The 16709-nt window shown below is 56.5% G+C and overlaps 7 protein-coding genes across 7 annotated transcripts; 2 read left to right on the forward strand and 5 right to left on the reverse strand.

Annotated features, from left to right (window-relative positions):
* Positions 1-55: 55 nt before the first annotated feature.
* Positions 56-899, reverse strand: GGTG_02202 (hypothetical protein). Its single transcript, XM_009219973.1, has 2 exons — positions 485-899; positions 56-355 (listed from the first exon to the last, which is right to left on the reverse strand). The coding sequence occupies exons 1-2, from the start codon at positions 732-734 to the stop codon at positions 204-206; spliced, it is 402 nt and encodes a 133-aa protein (XP_009218237.1). The 5' UTR covers positions 735-899; the 3' UTR covers positions 56-203.
* Positions 900-3788: 2889 nt separating this feature from the next.
* Positions 3789-4497, reverse strand: GGTG_02203 (hypothetical protein; the record flags this gene model as incomplete). The annotated part of the gene is made up of 1 exon (XM_009219974.1): positions 3789-4497. Exon 1 carries the CDS (start codon positions 4410-4412, stop codon positions 3789-3791), a length of 624 nt encoding a protein of 207 aa, XP_009218238.1. The 5' UTR covers positions 4413-4497.
* Positions 4498-4928: 431 nt separating this feature from the next.
* Positions 4929-5911, reverse strand: GGTG_02204 (hypothetical protein). The gene is made up of 2 exons (XM_009219975.1): positions 5538-5911; positions 4929-5454 (listed from the first exon to the last, which is right to left on the reverse strand). Exons 1-2 carry the CDS (start codon positions 5780-5782, stop codon positions 5022-5024), a joined length of 678 nt encoding a protein of 225 aa, XP_009218239.1. The 5' UTR covers positions 5783-5911; the 3' UTR covers positions 4929-5021.
* Positions 5912-6242: 331 nt separating this feature from the next.
* GGTG_02205 (hypothetical protein) lies at positions 6243-6692 on the reverse strand (the record flags this gene model as incomplete). The annotated part of the gene is made up of 2 exons (XM_009219976.1): positions 6243-6547; positions 6611-6692. 2 exons carry the CDS (start codon positions 6690-6692, stop codon positions 6243-6245), a joined length of 387 nt encoding a protein of 128 aa, XP_009218240.1.
* A 1087-nt stretch (positions 6693-7779) lies between these two features.
* GGTG_02206 (membrane-associated progesterone receptor component 1) lies at positions 7780-9042 on the forward strand. Its single transcript, XM_009219977.1, has 2 exons — positions 7780-8069; positions 8161-9042. Exons 1-2 carry the CDS (start codon positions 8005-8007, stop codon positions 8624-8626), a joined length of 531 nt encoding a protein of 176 aa, XP_009218241.1. The 5' UTR covers positions 7780-8004; the 3' UTR covers positions 8627-9042.
* Positions 8662-11705, reverse strand: GGTG_02207 (hypothetical protein). The gene is made up of 5 exons (XM_009219978.1): positions 10870-11705; positions 10587-10788; positions 10339-10506; positions 10110-10268; positions 8662-10032 (listed from the first exon to the last, which is right to left on the reverse strand). Exons 1-5 carry the CDS (start codon positions 11494-11496, stop codon positions 8897-8899), a joined length of 2292 nt encoding a protein of 763 aa, XP_009218242.1. The 5' UTR covers positions 11497-11705; the 3' UTR covers positions 8662-8896.
* Positions 11706-12800: 1095 nt separating this feature from the next.
* GGTG_02208 (hypothetical protein) lies at positions 12801-16578 on the forward strand. Its single transcript, XM_009219979.1, has 7 exons — positions 12801-14588; positions 14662-14943; positions 15007-15066; positions 15121-15168; positions 15264-15330; positions 15398-15486; positions 15555-16578. The coding sequence occupies exons 1-7, from the start codon at positions 12824-12826 to the stop codon at positions 16556-16558; spliced, it is 3315 nt and encodes a 1104-aa protein (XP_009218243.1). The 5' UTR covers positions 12801-12823; the 3' UTR covers positions 16559-16578.
* Positions 16579-16709: the final 131 nt, after the last annotated feature.

The raw sequence follows: 16709 nt of genomic DNA on the forward strand, positions 1-16709 counted from the left end.
TCCTTGGCGATTGCAAATCTGTCGTTCTGTCGATCAGTTGTAGTAATTGATTGCTCTTGGCAGCTGGTGATGGTGCGATTAAAATGATATTTTGCACGTCCGACTATAAGTATAGGACACATAATTCGTTCATTCATTCTGCAGCCGTGGTCTTCATTCTCCAGTCCCCTCCCACATGGCGCACCCACGTCCCCAGGGGCCGCCTATTTGTCCTGGACCGGGAAGTCGGATCCGGTGGTGTTCTTGTATTGCTTGCGGATGTAATCCGAGATCTGCTCGTCTTTGGCCTGCTCGAAGGCGCCCTCGTTGTTTTGCGGGCCTTGTCCGAGGACATGCTCCTGAACCCAGTCTACGCCTGCTCGGGAAACAGGGGCGGATATTAGCGTTTGCCATCGTGGTGTAGAAGCGATCGAGCACGCAGGCGGTCCCGGTTCGTTGGACTAAGGGTGGCGAGATGACTGGATAAAGAAAAGGAAGCACAAACCCTTGTCGAGCGCATCCTCGTTCTTCTCGCTCTTCTTGCCTCCACCGGCTATGGAGTTGACCTTATCCATGAAGCCACCCGAGCTCTCGTCCTTTTGTGGCTGAGACTCTTTCTGGCCACCCGCAAGGCTACTGAGCTTGTCCATGAGGCCATTGCCTTGTTGCTCCACAGGCTTGGTCGACTGCTCGGCGTGCGGCTTCTGCTGGGCCTCCTTGCTGTCGTCGCCGCTAAGGCTCTTGATGAAGTCCATTGCGGGAGCCTGATGGAGGTGGTTTGGTTTCTTGTACTGTTATTGAGGAGAGGTACAATAGTGTGTAGGTAGGGGAAACAGACGCGGGACACGAGTGGTAACTGGGCAGGGGGTCTGCTGGTGTTAAATAGCAGGGCCGCACGACTCGTGGTGATAGCAGCAGCGCTTCAGGGAGTCGTGCGGGGGCAGCTGAGCACAATCCGTCACTCCAGTTGGCGTGTGATGTCACCACCACCCCACCACGGAGGAAGGTGGTCTTGGCATTGTTTCTGACGACAGATCTGGCCAGGCAAATCTTGAACAGATGTTGCACCGCCTCCAACGCTCTTTCCCTTGTTGTTTTCCCCTAGTTTTTTTTATCCCTCCTGTTTTTAAACCCCCGTTCAATGCAATTGCACTATGTACTCTACCTATCCTTCCGAATTTCCTGTAGTCTCGATCTAGACAACGCTGCACCGTCAATCGTAAGCCTACGCTCATCTCCATCATCGCGACATGATGCGCCGATTGGAATTGGGTTGCTAGGACGTAGGCCGGCACAAACTACATCGCCGTTGGTCGTGCGAAGATGTAGGTAGTTGGCTTGGTGTCGCAAGACCCTCCCTGATTGCCACATGACACCCAAAAGCTTGAGAAGCTTGAACTGACGCGCCTGAGTCCTGGATGTTTGGGCTTACTGTGTAGCTCCAGCCCTGGCCGCTAGCAGCAGGCGCCAAGCACTTGAGGCCTGTCAGCCAACCATTCGGCGCACTGCATGGTCGGTCCCACTCACGAAGCCATCTTTGCGCGTCCTACACGCCGACCAAGCTCTGCACGCTCTTCCGGCAGGGGATGCCGCCACTAATAGCGCTGGCCGGGTCGGCTGCGAATGGTGTCGGGAGACTTGCGATATTAACCCTCGGTTCGAATGTTTTCGTCGCAAACGCGCACCCCGCCATGACCTCATCCGCTGCCGCAGGGACAGACTCGAAGGACGACGACTGGCCCAAGCTCCCGCCACGAGCTTCTGTGTGAGGTGGGTCACATGACATACCCACAACGCTAGTATTTAGTCCTGGGATCGTTGGCTTTCCTTTGCTGGCTTTCCCTTAATCCGACAGTTTGCACCTCCGACAGCTTCGGTATGCGGTGCGATTGGCTGGTTACCTAGGCTCCCTCGACTCATGCCTCAGGCAGGCCAATGTTCGCATGTGGGAATCCCTTCAACCCTCGAAGCCCCTTTTGTGCTTGGCTGCCTCGGCATGGACGACATGCTTGTGGTCGCGTGCCATTTTTCCTTACTCTCGCTGTGCTCTGTCCTTTTCTCATCCCTTTTCCTGCTTCGGTTCGCGCCTGTCGCAATGAGACCTCCTCTTTTTGCTTCTACTGTCTCGTTTTCCTCTCCGGTCTTAGGCTGCTTCTCGTGTCCCTTGCCTTTTCTGCTTCTCCTGTCTTTCTCTGCCCCCCTGTTTCTTTCCGTCCCCATTATCTGTTTCTGCTTCCGCTGTCTCTGTCCGCTTCCCCTGCATCTTTCTGCTTACCATATATCTCATATCTTTTTCTCCTGTCTCTTTATTTTCCTCCTTTGTTTTTCTCTTGCTCCCGACCCTTTCCACTTCTCCAGCCACTTTTGCCTCTGTGTCTTGTCTGTTGTATCGGTCTTTTCTTCTCCGTCTGCTGCTCTTCTCCGTCTGTTAATGATCTCGCAAATGGCCGGGTTGCTTGGCAATCCAGTTGTCGGGTTTCTACAGGATGGTCAAACTACTAATCGTTCAGGTGGGCGTGAAGGGCTTTGGGGGAAGTGAGAGCTTGTATCGCAGTGATGGCTCCGTGTCGCTGGCCAAAGAGACTAGTTCCATATTTACATTAAGATATATAAAAAGCACAAAAAGGGTTGGAAGACTTGCCGCCACTTCTTGCTTCATCAAGAGTCTGACCTGCCAAGTTCTGGTTCTTCTGGGCACCCTCTCAGCTTGCATCGCCTTCGAGCGGAGAAGTATGTGCCACGGAATGGGCAAGGCGGGGATAAGATTTGGGATCGTCTGAAGACAGAGCATGAATCCAAGGTGGTGGCCTGGAACGGTTGTCTGTCGGCCTGGGGCTTCCTCAACCAAAACTGCCTAATCCGGCCATAATGGAAACAAAATTGATAAAAAAAAACTCCTGTGTACTGTTCGGCAGGCCCCTAGTGCGGCTCTAACGAGCGGCAAGCACCGCAAAGTATGGAACATGGGTTCGACATCAGGCACAGTGTGGCGTTAATAGCGGCCCGCCAATGGAGAAGTTCCCGCTCTGGGATGAGCCAGGCGGTGTCAACTCTTACTTGATTTCGCATCTGGATCTTGTCGATCGGCACGCCCCTCTTGTCTTTTTTTTTCTTACTGCATCTGTTACGGCCTGGCGTCTACTCCGGGCCGACGCCCGCAAGCAAGGAGATGCTTCGACAGCGTCACAAGAAGTACCCTGAGAGCAAACAACGATAGTCACCAGGTGGAAAGGAGTGCAGCCAAATGATGGATACTTTGGTCTACCTAGCTACAAAAGAACCAGATACTAATTAATCAACCCCTCGGCTGGGCAGCCATATGTTGTTGAAACTAGGGCCCTGCGTCGGAGAATCGGTCCGGGCGTGGTGGAAAGAGACAGCGTCTGGCAAGACCAAAGTAGCACAAAAGCTAACGCCTCCAGCGCTGGAACGAAATCGAGAAACCCCGGTGTGATACCACCGCCCCAATGACCCCGGGGCTGTGCTGCTCAAGTGGCAACACGCAAAGTCTGGAACTCGGCCGGCACTTCCTCGGTTGTGGTAATGGTCGAGTTGAGGAGGCCGCCGAGGCTAGAGAACAAGATGCTGTTAGCAAGGATGGTCGGAACTGCTTTCGGGGGCGGTCTAGAGTGAAGAAGAGGGATAAAAAGGCAGGTGTAGTTCTATCGAACAAAAGGTATAGAAAACTGAAAAGTCCGTACTAGAAGCGAGGAAGAATCGTTAGCCGCCGTGACTCGTCGCAGAGTGGGCACATGCGCCAGAAATTTTGGGGGCGTTGAAACTTACCAATTTGTCGTAGTCGGCATCGTTCAGGCCCGAGACGTCATAGTCGGCGCCGGCGACGGAGAGAGGTCGGGGCGGACGACTCCCTGGCACTCCTCGTTTCCAACGGGGCACTGCTCCGAGTCGCGTTCCTCGGGGACACCGCGCCTGCGCAGAGTGGGATTGCTCCAGCCGGCGCCGGTAAAGTAGCGTCCGGTCATGCAATGCCCCGGGTCTCCGTTGCGGCGTATGGCGACTCTGTCGCAACGGCCGGTGTCGTGACCCCGTACTTGCAGCTTGCGGTTCATTTTGAAGTAGACGCTCCTCACCAAAATGCTATCCCTGAGGCAGCACTTGTTGGTGCCGATATATCTGCAGGTGTACTTTGGGAGGCTTGTATCTCTGCATGAGGTGTCGGCGTTCAAGGTGATGTCTACGGCCGAAGCGAAGCCGACAGAGAGGTAGAGGATGGCGGTGACCTGGTTGAAGAGCATCTTGAGGGGCTTGGGGTTTTTGGAAAAGAGGATCTTGGGATAGACTGCGTGGCAAGACGTCCTGGGTTTGCTCGGTGCTGGTGTGCTGGGCGCTGAGCTGAGGGCTGCTGGAGTTTGGATCGACATGCCTATTAATCGAGGGAGCCCGGGGGTCTTCATAGATGCATCTATTCTCATGATGCTCTCAGTGCCGACAAGTTTCCGCAAACTCTCCTTGTTCGAGGCCCCCCGCCCAGCCTTTCCAGCACCGCACACCGCCGCGGTGCAGCAATACCAAGCAACAACTGGTGGGTCGGCGTCGCAACTGAACTCGAGCCATAATACATATTTGTAACTGCTGTGCGTATCCTCGCGCGCTCAAGTCTTGCAGCAATCCCCATCCTGTCGGCATTAAGGCGGAGTTGTGAGCTCCCAGAGCGGCAGTGAGCCGGCTAAGCGACATGCAGCCTCTCCTCGATGCACCCTATTCGAAGACTTTCAATTGGGCCAAGAGCCAATAATTTGCATTCTCGGCGCGGCTCCGCCCAGCGTCGGCCAACGAAATCACCGGATAAACCCAAACACTAGAATCATAAAGCCATCGGGCCTCCTTTACGCTGAGAGAGGAGCGGGCGAGATCACCTTGGAAGTCAGAAAGTAGCTCGGCAAATTGCCGTTAGCCGGCAGTGTGTAACAGTATGGGGGCGGGGGCCAGAAAATGGGAGAGGTCTCCATCATGTGATACTTTATACAACCCCTTGCCAAAACACTGCTTTAGAATTAAACTCAGCACTGCTTCTATCCCAATCAGCTGACCGTGATGGTGCTGGTACCGCTGGGAAGCTTGGTCCCGTTGGCAAACGCTTCGGTAACCATAAACATATTCTGCTCAAAGTTGCCCAGCCGGTATCCCATCCTAGCCCAAGCGTCGAAGTGGTTGCCCGTGGTGATTGTGCCGCCGACGCTGCCCGTCTTCTTCTCGGCCTCGCTCCGTACGGAAAAGTACTGCGTGAAGGTCCGGGTGCCCTCGATGGACGGCTTGTTGACGCGCTGGGCGGTGTAGAGGGCGTAGTTGCCACCGTCCGACGTAAAGTTGCCGCGCAGCGTCCAGGGCTCGCCGGGGGCCAGCACGTCCCACGACTCGACGATATAGAACTCGATCAGCGGGTTTCGGGTCCAGCCGTAGAGGGAGAGGTAGCCGGGGCCTTTGGGGTTGTATTGTCCTGCGTATTTCACCGTCCTGTACGATTGTCATGGGATTGTTAGTGAACCTTGCTTTCGTTGCTATGCACAGCCGGTTTGTGTCAACAAGGCAAGACTAACTTCCTGCCGGCGCCCCAACCGGTTCCAGCCACCATGCCGCCACCTTGCTGTCCGCTCCATGAGCAAGAGTACTTTCCGCCTCCCTGCTGCTGGCAGTTGAACTGCCCCCGGCCTTCAGTCCACCACTGCCATGGGAAATTCTGGCGCGTGACGAGACTGTTGGGCTGCTGGGCACTGGGTGCGGCGACGACGCTGGGAATGAAGGCCAGCGCGATGGCGCTGACGAAGGCGGTAAAGGAGACCATGCTGATGTGGAAGAAGGCTGTTTGCGTTGGAAATGTTCTCGGTGTTGATGACAGACGCTGTGTGATGGTAGGCCGTTTTTACTTCGAGGTTGGAAGGTTAAGCCTGTGGTTATTTATGTCATTTTCACATCACCAACTCTGGGGTGCATATGTAAAGCGGTCTGGGGTGCATCGGCAGTCGATCGCGGGTACCTTGAATCGGGTCGACATTCCCCGTCTTTGTAAAGTGGCTAAATTATGACGTGGTACCGCGTGAGCCACTTTCCATTTACCCGTTAATAAGGAGGCCACTTGATGACGGCAGTTTTGAGTATTTCGTCAAAGCTCGTTTTAACCGGACAATTTCCGCCAATCACGGACTTGGCATAAAAGTGCCGGTTTCCCTTAATCCGGCGGAGGAATTTTGCCTCGAAACATAAACACCCTTTGTTGATACAATGGTGCTGCCAGGTTTCGAGCTTCACTTCCTGGCTTTGACCTGCGGCTTTGTTCCTGTGTTATTGACAGCATAATCCTCAACGACAGCACCCGCGGCCGAGGTGCCGTTTCCGGGGACCGCACCGGCCTCGAGCAGGCGCCAGGAGCAGGCGACCTCGTTCCACTCCGAACTGGTTCCACCGTCTACGGGGATACTGCTCGACTCTCTAATGCAGCGCTTGATCTGGCCAGAGAAGTCATAGTGGCCGCGGCGGTTGCGCCAGTCCATGCAGAGAATCTGCAGCCCCAACACCTTGGGCATTGAGCGGCCGCCCTCGTTGAAGTAGACTTAGAAGCTGCCGAACGAGGTGAAGAACCAGCCGTGGCTGTCGCACGGCCTAATCGACGGACTTAACGGCCAGATTGTCATGCTGTCAGCGGCGGTAAGGCCTGCGCAGCCCGCCAACAGGGCGGCTGTGGCATGGAGGCGCATCTTTTGGCTTGCTGTACGTGTCCGCCTTGGGCCAGCGGCTCGGCTGGCGGGGAAACGAAGATGAGGTTGATGGTACCTAACCTTCGGGACTCTTGGAGACCTCGGCTGTATTTTTTGGTCCGGGGAAGTCGAGAGCAGGATAGGAGGCCTGGAGACAGGAAATATGAAGAGTTTAGTAGACGGCGCCCCTGACTCCTGCCATAAACCGAGCTGCTGGCTCGAAAGCATGGTGCACAGTCCAGGCTATCAAGCCCAACGCCCACTGTCTGGTTCCTCGTGGGGCCTCCTCCCCTCAGCTCCCGCCTAGACGAGCGTCAGGCCAGTCTGGCAGCACCACCGTCATTGATATTCTGTGATCACGCTATTGCAGGGGGCTTGCATGCATTGCCCCCCTGGATTTCCGGACTCATCGGCTGTTCTTTCTGCCAGACGGCGCTGAATCCGCCTCGCCCGCTCAGAAGCAGCAGCTCCCGGCGCTGTTTTTCAATCTTTAAAACAGCCGACCTTGCATGCTGGAGCATATTCGAGGACTCACACACTCTTGCCAACAGCAAAATGCTCAAAGTGTTGTCAGCCTGGGCCAGTTGGGATGCTGCATGGGTACGCCGTTTTGAGGAGTTGCGGTGGCTTCTCGGGCAGATCACCTATCACAGCACCGCATCTCGGAGGATCGCAGTTTTTCTACTAGTGGGGACGCTATATGGCTAGGGGAACATCGGAAGAGCTGCAATATCTTCTTCGGGCAGGCCACTTCTCACAAGACTGGATCTCGGAATATTGAAGCGTCTGCCGTTGTTGCGCATCGGAGGTGGTCAAACTGCAGCTTGAGCGATTGCCATAAAATTGGGCTGTTTACGGGGGGCACCGGAGGTCGCGCATTCTTGGCGATGCGCCGTTGCAATGAGCTGCTTAGGTGGCTTCAGGTGACGGCCGCTAGGTGGTTTTGTTATCGCCGATTTGTATGGATGCGCCACATGCTTTCCGTTGCCAATCCCGCACGTGATGCTAAGCTCTCAGCCCCGCCCAGCGTCAATCGTGGGGCTGCGTGCGGCGGATTCGGTCGTCAACTCCGCCCCGACAGGTCCATAAACGACCGTCCGGCAATTCCGAAAGCTTCGATATTCGCCGACCTTCAATTGGCTTCCACCTACCCGAGGGACTTGACATGTGCCCGGCCTCTTGATATTTCATCCAGCGTCCGCTTCTTCGATTGCGCCTTCTAGCATTCCAGGACGAGCGTCGGAGCTCCGTTACATCGACTTTCCTCCTCCCCACGTCAGCCTCCCACACCACACCCCGACAAACGCCCACCATGGACTACGTCGGTGCGCGCATGGCCAAGGAGGCACACAAGGCCGCAACCGAGCCTGCCCCTCCGTACGCCGCTCTGTGCTACCCTCCCGGGTCCACCGGGGCTTCCCCCTCCCACTTGCTTCCGCGCTGACGATTTCCTTCGCGTACCATGCAGCACCGGCATCGTCACCCCGCTCAACCTCCTCGTCCTCGCCGTCATCGCCTACACCGTCTACGTCATCCTCCGCCCGTCGGCGCCGCCCGTGATGCCGCGCGAGGCGCCCCCGACCGTCTTCCGCACCTTCACGCCGCGCACGCTGATCGAGAACAACGGCGAGGGCGCCCGGCCTGTCTACCTGGCCGTGCGCGGCCGCGTCTTCGACGTGACGGCCGGCCGCAACTTCTACGGCCCCGGCGGGCCCTACGCCAACTTTGCTGGCCGCGACGCCTCGCGCGGCCTGGCCAACCACAGCTTCGACGAGGACATGCTCACAAAGGACCTCGACGGGCCCCTCGACGCCCTCGAGGGCCTCGGCCCCGACCAGCTCGACGCCCTGCGCGAGTGGGAGGAGCGCTTCGAGAGCAAGTACCTCGTCGTCGGGCGGCTCGTCGCTGTCGGCGACGAGAAGGCAAAGGCCTGAGGGGTTCCGAGATATGCACAAGGTGGGAGGGTAGGCTGAGCAGAGAAGAGCCCACGAAAGAGACGTGATGCTCGTAGCGAGTGTCTCTGTGATTACTTGATGTTGATGCTCGGGATTTTGATAGACAAGATGGTCGTTTGTTTCGTCTCCTTCGCTATCCTCTTAACACCTACTCGACACGACGCACCACTTTTTGAGATAACCCTGTTTCTGGTTATCCTGCAAGTTTAAAAACATCTCTGCCACATGGATACGGGAAACATTGAAAGGTCACAATCTGTCCTCAAACTCGAGCATGTCGTCGTCCTCGCCTCTTGAATCGAGCGTCTCCATCTCGACGATGGCTGATCCATGCCCCCGAAAGACGCCTTCCAGGGTTGCCGTTCCCTCCGGGCTTGTAGCCATGAACTTCACGGTGGGCCTATCGCCAGAGGCCCTTGTGAGCCCGAGCAGGCAGCCCGCCACTTTGTGCAGGTTCTCCATGTGCTGGGATGCCTCGTAGGCCTCTATCCCGTCCCCGACACAGATCAAGGTCTTGTGCGGCGGGACAACGCGCCGCACCAGCCAGTTGAAGAGCTCACACAGCTTGTCCGTGTTCCACCGGCGTAGACAGTCCAGCCCTGGGTCGTTGAGGCCCACCTCGAGGTCGCGCTGCGTAAAAGGCCCGTCCCTCAAGGCGTCGATGATGGGCTCCATCCCGTTCTGCATCTGCTTTAGCTGTAGGAGCAGCTGCGCGACGAAGGCTCGAAGCATGGCACCCGGACCGCGGTGCGGGTCGCCGGCCTCGAGGTGCCGGCGGCAGAAGAAGACGAGGGAGAGGTAGCGGTCCTGGCCGCGCAGGCTCCGCATCATGGAGGCCGAGAAGAAGGACAGCGCGGCGCTGGGCCCCGTCGTGTCGCGTGTCACGTCGCCTAGGACGAGCAGCGCGCAGGAGGTTTCCGACGTGGCCCACGCTCGGAACTCGCCCGTGAGCATGATGCCCTTGGCGCGGCTGCGGTACCTCAGGCTGACGGATTCCTCTGACCCCAGAACAGACGCCAGGTCGTCCGCGTCGGGGCTGGATATGCCAAGGGTCCAGAGCAGCTGGCTAATGCACAGAATCGGCTCGAGGGGCGGTGGGGGAGGGTGGTAGTACCCAGGCGGTGGTGGTGGCGCGGCCATCCAGAGCGACTGCTGCTGGTATTGATATGGGTATGGATTTGCATACTGTTGCTGTGCTGGATCGGGAGGCTGTACTTGCCATGCCGGTTGCTGTGTCGGCTGGCTCCAAGGCGGCTGCCCTTGAGGCGGATGCCAGGGAAGCTGTTGCTGCTGCTGCGGAGGTGGTAGAGCTGCGATGAAGCGGATCCCGAAATCGGGAGACTCGAACCTTTTCGCAAACCTTTCCGTCATGGCTTGCCACATTCCTAACGTTGAGCGGGATTTTTAGCGCAGGCTCGGGTACCCAACAACGGTAGAGCTTTTATAGCTGAAAACGGCCTACGAATTTCCTCAGCCCTGGCCGCTTCCTTTGTCTTCTCCCCTTGGTTGAAGAGATCCAGCACGATGTTTGCGAGCTTCTCCACCTTCTCCATCAATCTATCTTCCCGGTCGATCATCATCTCATATATCGCATTGCTCATGGCGTCGACAGACTCGATCCCTGGAGGTGACCGAGAATCCAGTCAGTGACGGGAGGAGGGGTCACTCTTCTCTGCATCGCCTGATCTCACCGCTAAGAATTAACTCCATGGCCTCTTTGGTTTCGTGAATGTGTGACTCGAGAGCATTTTCTTTTATTTTCAGGCACTTCACCGTGATCTCGTTGATCGTGGTGATAAGCCCTTCCTCGAATCCACTCCCGTCGCCCACCAATGGCAACGAGCGGCGAAACCTCTCGACTGTATGAGGGCAAGTTGTTAGCTAAAAGCGCCCCCGAATCTCATTGAAGGAAGCCGCGAGCAGTGAACTGCAGGCTTACAAGTGCGAGACATGTAGTAGGAAATAGCCAGCTCCACCGCCTTCAATGTGCAAGCGATCAGATCGACGGACGCGGTGCGGATATTCTCGTCGCCTGGAAAGGTGGCAAGAAATAGCTCAATCTTCCCAAACGATTCGGTGAGGTCTTTCTCCTGAAAACTGACGGCAACCTTGGTCCGAACTTCCGTTGCTGTCTTTGCCGCCTGGTCGGACGTCGCCGGTTTGTTAGCATATGGACAGGCAGATACTCCCTTCGTCCACTTGGAGTCGAGGAAAGAACAAACATCCAGAAGTATTTCCATTCCAGCTTTGACAGGTGACAAGTATTCCATATCTGGGATTGCTTGGACCCCTCGACGGATGGCATCGCTGCTGCTGATAACGTAGCGGTACGCCTTCTTTGCCCCCTTTCGGCCCTGCGAATGTTCGCCATCAAATCTCTCCCGCGCTCGTTGGAGCTTCGCGTAGATGTCATCCCAGCTTGCCGCGCCCCGGATACCATGTTCGGGCTCTTTTGATATTCTTTTAGGAGCATCAGGGTTTTGTTCCGTAAATTGTGTCATGGCATCATTCAAGATCTCGCTCCAAAATCTCATGGCACACAAAGCTGGGAGCACTTGCCGGGCTGGCACTCGCCGGGCACGATTACTTGCGATCGGTGTCTGGCTCTCCTGCAACACGCGCCCAGCCTGACCAACATCCGGGCTGGTGGACAGGGGCGCATTTTGACAGCTAGGGGGCATGGCAGCCGGGTGAGGATTGAGAATAAAGCGTTTCAGCGTCGGCTCGTAATAGCTGGGGAGACTTTTGAAAGCATCGTGGATCTGAGGGAGCCGAGTCTTGACGAAGCCTACTGCGGTGGGCTCCCCGATCGAGCTCGGGGTGGCGGAAGGTGGGAGGTCGCTAGGCATCGAGCTAATGTCTACCTTACTAGGTACCTAGCTCGCCGGTCCTTCAGGGCACCGGACTAGACGGAGCAGTAGCTCGGCCGGTGGCATGGAAGGCTGCTGGAGAATATACAAGCTATACGATGGATGAAGCTGCGTACTGTCAAGCAGAGGAGGCAGTGGCTGGAAAGGCTGATAAGCCGGTGCGTGAGACTACCTTACATGATACGTCATGCCAGCGAGGATGCGGGATTATTTCGGATCTCTTTGAGCTGACCGATGCAACCCTTCCAAATCTGCATTAGAGCTCCCAGTGGCTACCGCGCCGTGTGCCGCACCCGATGGCTGAACAACGTGCGGGGAAAGCCATACTAACCGTCCGGATTGGCTAGGATCTCTGGCGCGAGATGGGTGGGACAGGGAGGCCACCCTGGGCCATCCTATGCGAGAGAGGCTGTTTATTGGAAGCCCACATGTTTGAAGGGAAACGATGCAAAATGACATAAAGGGGCCGTGAAAGATCTCATGCATGTGCTGAAAGCAGCATATTGGGTGCACTCTCCTTGCTTTATGGTGCGGCCGGTCCGATTTCGCTTTTTTTTATTTTTTATTTATTATTTTTTACCACTCGCCGGTATTTCCCTCGTGTGGGAAGAAGGAACGACAAGCGACCTGCAGCTTCGCGCATAGGTGCATCTACTGTAACGCCTCCTCCTTCTCCCCACTTGAGGTTCTCCCCTCCCGCCTTGAGCTGGCAGAGTGAACTTGAATCAATAACAAGCACGGCTCCTCGAGGAGGACAAGCGCCTGAATTCAAGCGTTAACCGTAATCGCCTGGTACCTACCTACCTACATTCCTCTGCTCACCTACGGCGATCTCCGCCTCGCCCAATCGGACAACCACCTCCCAGTCCGTGTCTTGACTATGGAATCCATGTCTACCCCCCAACGCACTGCGACCCGTGTCTCCACATCGGCGACCTCCACGAGGACACCAATCGAGGACAGAGAAGGCGAAGATGTCGATTTATCGAGACACCGACGCGGGGAACGCGATAGCATTAATGAACCCAAGAAGCGGGACGACGACTTGGAACCTTCAGAGTCTCACTTCCAGCGGCTACAATCAAGGATCGCCAAACTTGAGCATGCAGCTGAGCGGGAAAGGCACGAAAAAGCGGCGACTGAACGTCAGATGACAATGGCACACATTGCTCCTCCTCTCCCACAGCATTTGCCCGACTTTCGGACGTATCTGGATGTGCTCGGTGATGAAAAGGCTGCACATGCATTTGCGCGCAGAGAAGCCCCGCGGCATGGTCCTCCAGGCAGCTTGCAACTTCTCCAGACGATGGTGACGCTCGAGATGCAACTCGAGGTGGTTCGAAAGGAGCACGACGCAGTGTGCAAGACATGGAGTGACCGTGATCGGTTGCGAGGAATGGAACAGGAGTGGGAGCGGGCACGCCAGGGATTGATGCCTCTTGGGCAGAGGAAGTCTTACAAGGCCGAGGCCGCGACTATACAGCATCCGGATGCGGGCATGGTGAGCGCGGGCGGCGAGGCGAATGCGACCAATCCCCGTTTCAATGAGAAACCTCAGCTCAACGAGGTCAACTGGCAAACCTTCATACGCCCCCTCCATTCCGACTCTCGCCTCCCCATATTTGCAATTGACATACTTAAAGGCGATCCGATGGTCACCTGGGAAGCACCCACGTCCACGTACTTCGGCATTCCTAGCAGCAACAGGATCGAATCCCACGCTACGGGTGCGGACGAAAAGGCCAAGCTGCGTAATGCCGCTGCCAGCTCTAAGCAGCCCGACTTGAAGGGCCAGGCTGTGATTCCCGAGCGGATCCGGATCAATTCCGCACACATATGTCGAATCCTAGGATCAATCGCCGGTCGTGAAATCGACGCACCTGCGGTGATGATCAGACCCTACAAGGCTCTCGCCTATTATGACGACGCTATCCGGCGGAAGTTTGCAGAGCTCGAGGCTAGGTTTGGGAAAGCCAAAGCCGACACGGCGGAGGCCACCAATCTTGAAGACCACCGTGGCTCGCCAGAAGCAGAAAGAAGCAATGTGGATGGTGAGCTGGAGAATGACGGCGAAATGGACGAACTTACTTACTCCCCGGCCGCATATGAGCATCTGGGCTGCTTGTTGGCTCTCATGGACGGGCGGCTGAAAGCCAAGATTGACTATCTCTTCGACAATGGCTGCCAGAGTGTCTCATTCTCCGACATCTGGTATTTGTTTAAACCGGGCGACGAGGTAATCGAGCAAAGTAGACACCAAGTCTATCGGATCATCTCAATCTCTAGTGCACCGCACAAGGTTTTTTCCCCATACCAAAGGAGCTGGGATAAAAACGCGCGGGCGAAGGAGGAGACACCTGTGATTCTGAAGTGTGTGTACATCGACTTCGATGGCAAGGAGCTGGGACCCATCATCCGCACCATCAGAATCGCCAAATTCGAGGGCGAGAAGGCAGTGACCGCCCTGGAGGTTTACCCTCTGCGGTTTGCAGAGGAAAAGAAGGCAGTCATCGAGGACCGGAGCCTCACCGCAACCAAGAACCCAGGAGAGCTGACTTTGCGAGACAAGATGATCAGCCGGGGCAGGATGTTTTTGCACGTAACCGACTTCAAACACATGCACTACAGCGGCCTCACTATCGACACGCGGGATGAAGTAGACAGCCATGTCGTCGTCGACTTCGAGGAGGCCTTTTCCCACGCTGCCAAAACCTTTGATCATCCCAGGAATCGAGTGCCGGGCCAGGATGACGCAGAGGCATGGAGACCGGAGCTCAAGTTCCTGATTGGGGAGTCGCTTGACGAGGGGTTTGACGACGAGGAAGCTTGCACTTCTGCTTGCTGCTACCCGATGGCCACGATGATCTACAAGGACGCCGACACAGAGAAGAAGCGAAACGCGGACTACATGACCTTCCTCAAAACCGAAAATGGACAGCGGGATCCATCCCCAGCGATATATCCCCGCCCACTCGCGGAGGTTAAAGGACAAAAAAATCCGCTGTCCAACGAAGAGCTGCTGATTATGTCCTACCGTGTTTTCGGCTTCATTTTACGGACTCGGAAATGGGGTTAGTGATCATTTATTTTTGTCGATCTGTGTGGCCACTGGCTAGAGTCCCCACTAACGCGCCTTACCTGCAGCCCAACTCAGCCTCGATCATCTCACTCTTCCTTCGTTCAAGCAGGAGAGTGTGAAGAAAGGGGCCGATGCAGTTTCAACGCAAGAAGGAAACACGACCGAGTCGGACGGAACTGGCACCAATCACAATCTGTTAGAGACGGAGCATGGGGCGGAGGACAACAAGACAGCGTTCGAACAGCTTGTCCTCCCCCGCGGCCACAAAGAGATGGTGACTTCGCTGGTCACCCAGCATTTTCGGGACAAGACCTCTGGAGGCAACGCGGACATTGTCCGTGGCAAAGGTAGGCGCCGGCACCTAAGTACTTGCGCGAGAGAGGAACGGACATGGGTTGACAAATTATCAGGGAAGGGTCTGATCATACTTCTCCACGGCGCACCTGGCGTGGGAAAGACAACGACGGCAGGTTAGTCTCTCGTGATCGCCATTTAACGTGCCAATTACTGATATAAGCCTGCAGAGGGGGTCGCCGAGATGTTTGAGAAGCCACTGTTCCAGATGACCTGCGGTAAGTCACAGAGACATGTATTGGGGACTGTCCTGGGGACTGGTCAGGGGAATGTACCCCCGGTACAAAGACTGACAGCAAGCGCAATATCCTAGGTGATTTGGGGACATCGGCGCCAGAAGTCGAGAAGGCTCTGGAGTCGCATTTCTCACTGGCAAACAGGTGCGAACCGACAGTCGACAACGACCTTTTTGGGATATCTCCTTGAAGCTGACATATTATTGGCTAGGTGGGGATGCGTCCTCCTCTTGGACGAGGCAGACGTCTTCTTAGCGGCTCGACAGAAAGAAGACTTTGTCCGGAATGGCCTCGTCTCTGGTGCGTCACACCCATGTATTTTGCTGGGTGGCTCGTGGCGACTAATCACATCATTCGGAAAATCACAGTCTTCTTGCGAGTCCTCGAGTACTACGCGGGTATCTTATTTCTGACGACAAATCGAGTTGGCGACTTCGACGAGGCCTTCGCGTCGCGGATTCACATCAGCCTGTATTATCCCCACCTCACCTTGGAGAACACCGAAGCCATCTTCAATCTAAACTTCGATACCATCGAGGAACGCTTCACCGCATCGGGGAGGAAGATCCAGATCGAAAAGGAGAGTATCCTTGCCCGCGCTAGGGCTCACTTTGAAGCACATCCCAAGGAGAGGTGGAACGGGCGGCAGATCCGGAATGCCTGCCAGACGGCGCTCGCGCTGGCCGAGTTTCGAGCTCAGGGTGGCAGCCACTTGTGTGTTGCTGATCCCAAAGCCGTGGTCGAGCTCAAGGTGGACGATCTCCAGGTCGTGTCGGACGCGTATTTGCAGTTCATGAACTACCTCAACGACGTCCGCGGCAAGGACGTCGACCTGTGGGCCAAGGCCATGAAGCTGCGCCTGGGGCGAGAGTTCGATCTCATGTTGTACGCCGAGGCCAAGAACAAGGACCCGGCCACGCTTGCGAGCGAGGGAAAGCAGCGGGAGACGGCGCATCCGGACCGGGCGCGCGCCGCGACCGCGACGTCTCCTTCGGTCGCGGGGCCGGCACTCACGACGCCGCCGCACATCTCGCACTACCCACCTCCTCCGCCACCCCCTGCAGCCCACGTTCCTGGCGCCGCTGCTCCGCCGCCTGGATACCCGCCAGCAGGGCAGCATCAGCCACCGTACGCCCAGGGGCAGGGCTTCGCGCCGCAGCCGGCCTACCCCTACCAGTCGTCGTATGGCTATGCAGGATACCCGCCGCCACCTCCCCAGCCGATGGGGCCCCCGCAGCCCGCGGAAAAAGCTTCTGCATACCCGTCGTCGCCGCCGCCGCCGCCGCCTGCGCCACAGGCACAGGCCACGCAGCCGCCGCCTTACGCGACGCCAGAATATGCGGCGTGGTATCACCAGCAGGTTCACCGGTAGGCGTCTTAGGGAGGATGAGAGGGTATTAAGGACCAAGGGAGCTAGAGAGTATAGTGCGGGGCACAACGTACAGAAAGCTGAGCACTGGGAAGGGCTAAGAAGGGCTAGGCAGGGTTGGAGGGCGAGAGTTTGACCAAGATTGACGGCCATA

The sequence above is a fragment of the Gaeumannomyces tritici genome, assembly GCF_000145635.1.
Source record: "Gaeumannomyces tritici R3-111a-1 unplaced genomic scaffold supercont2.1, whole genome shotgun sequence".
Taxonomy (NCBI): domain Eukaryota; kingdom Fungi; phylum Ascomycota; class Sordariomycetes; order Magnaporthales; family Magnaporthaceae; genus Gaeumannomyces; species Gaeumannomyces tritici.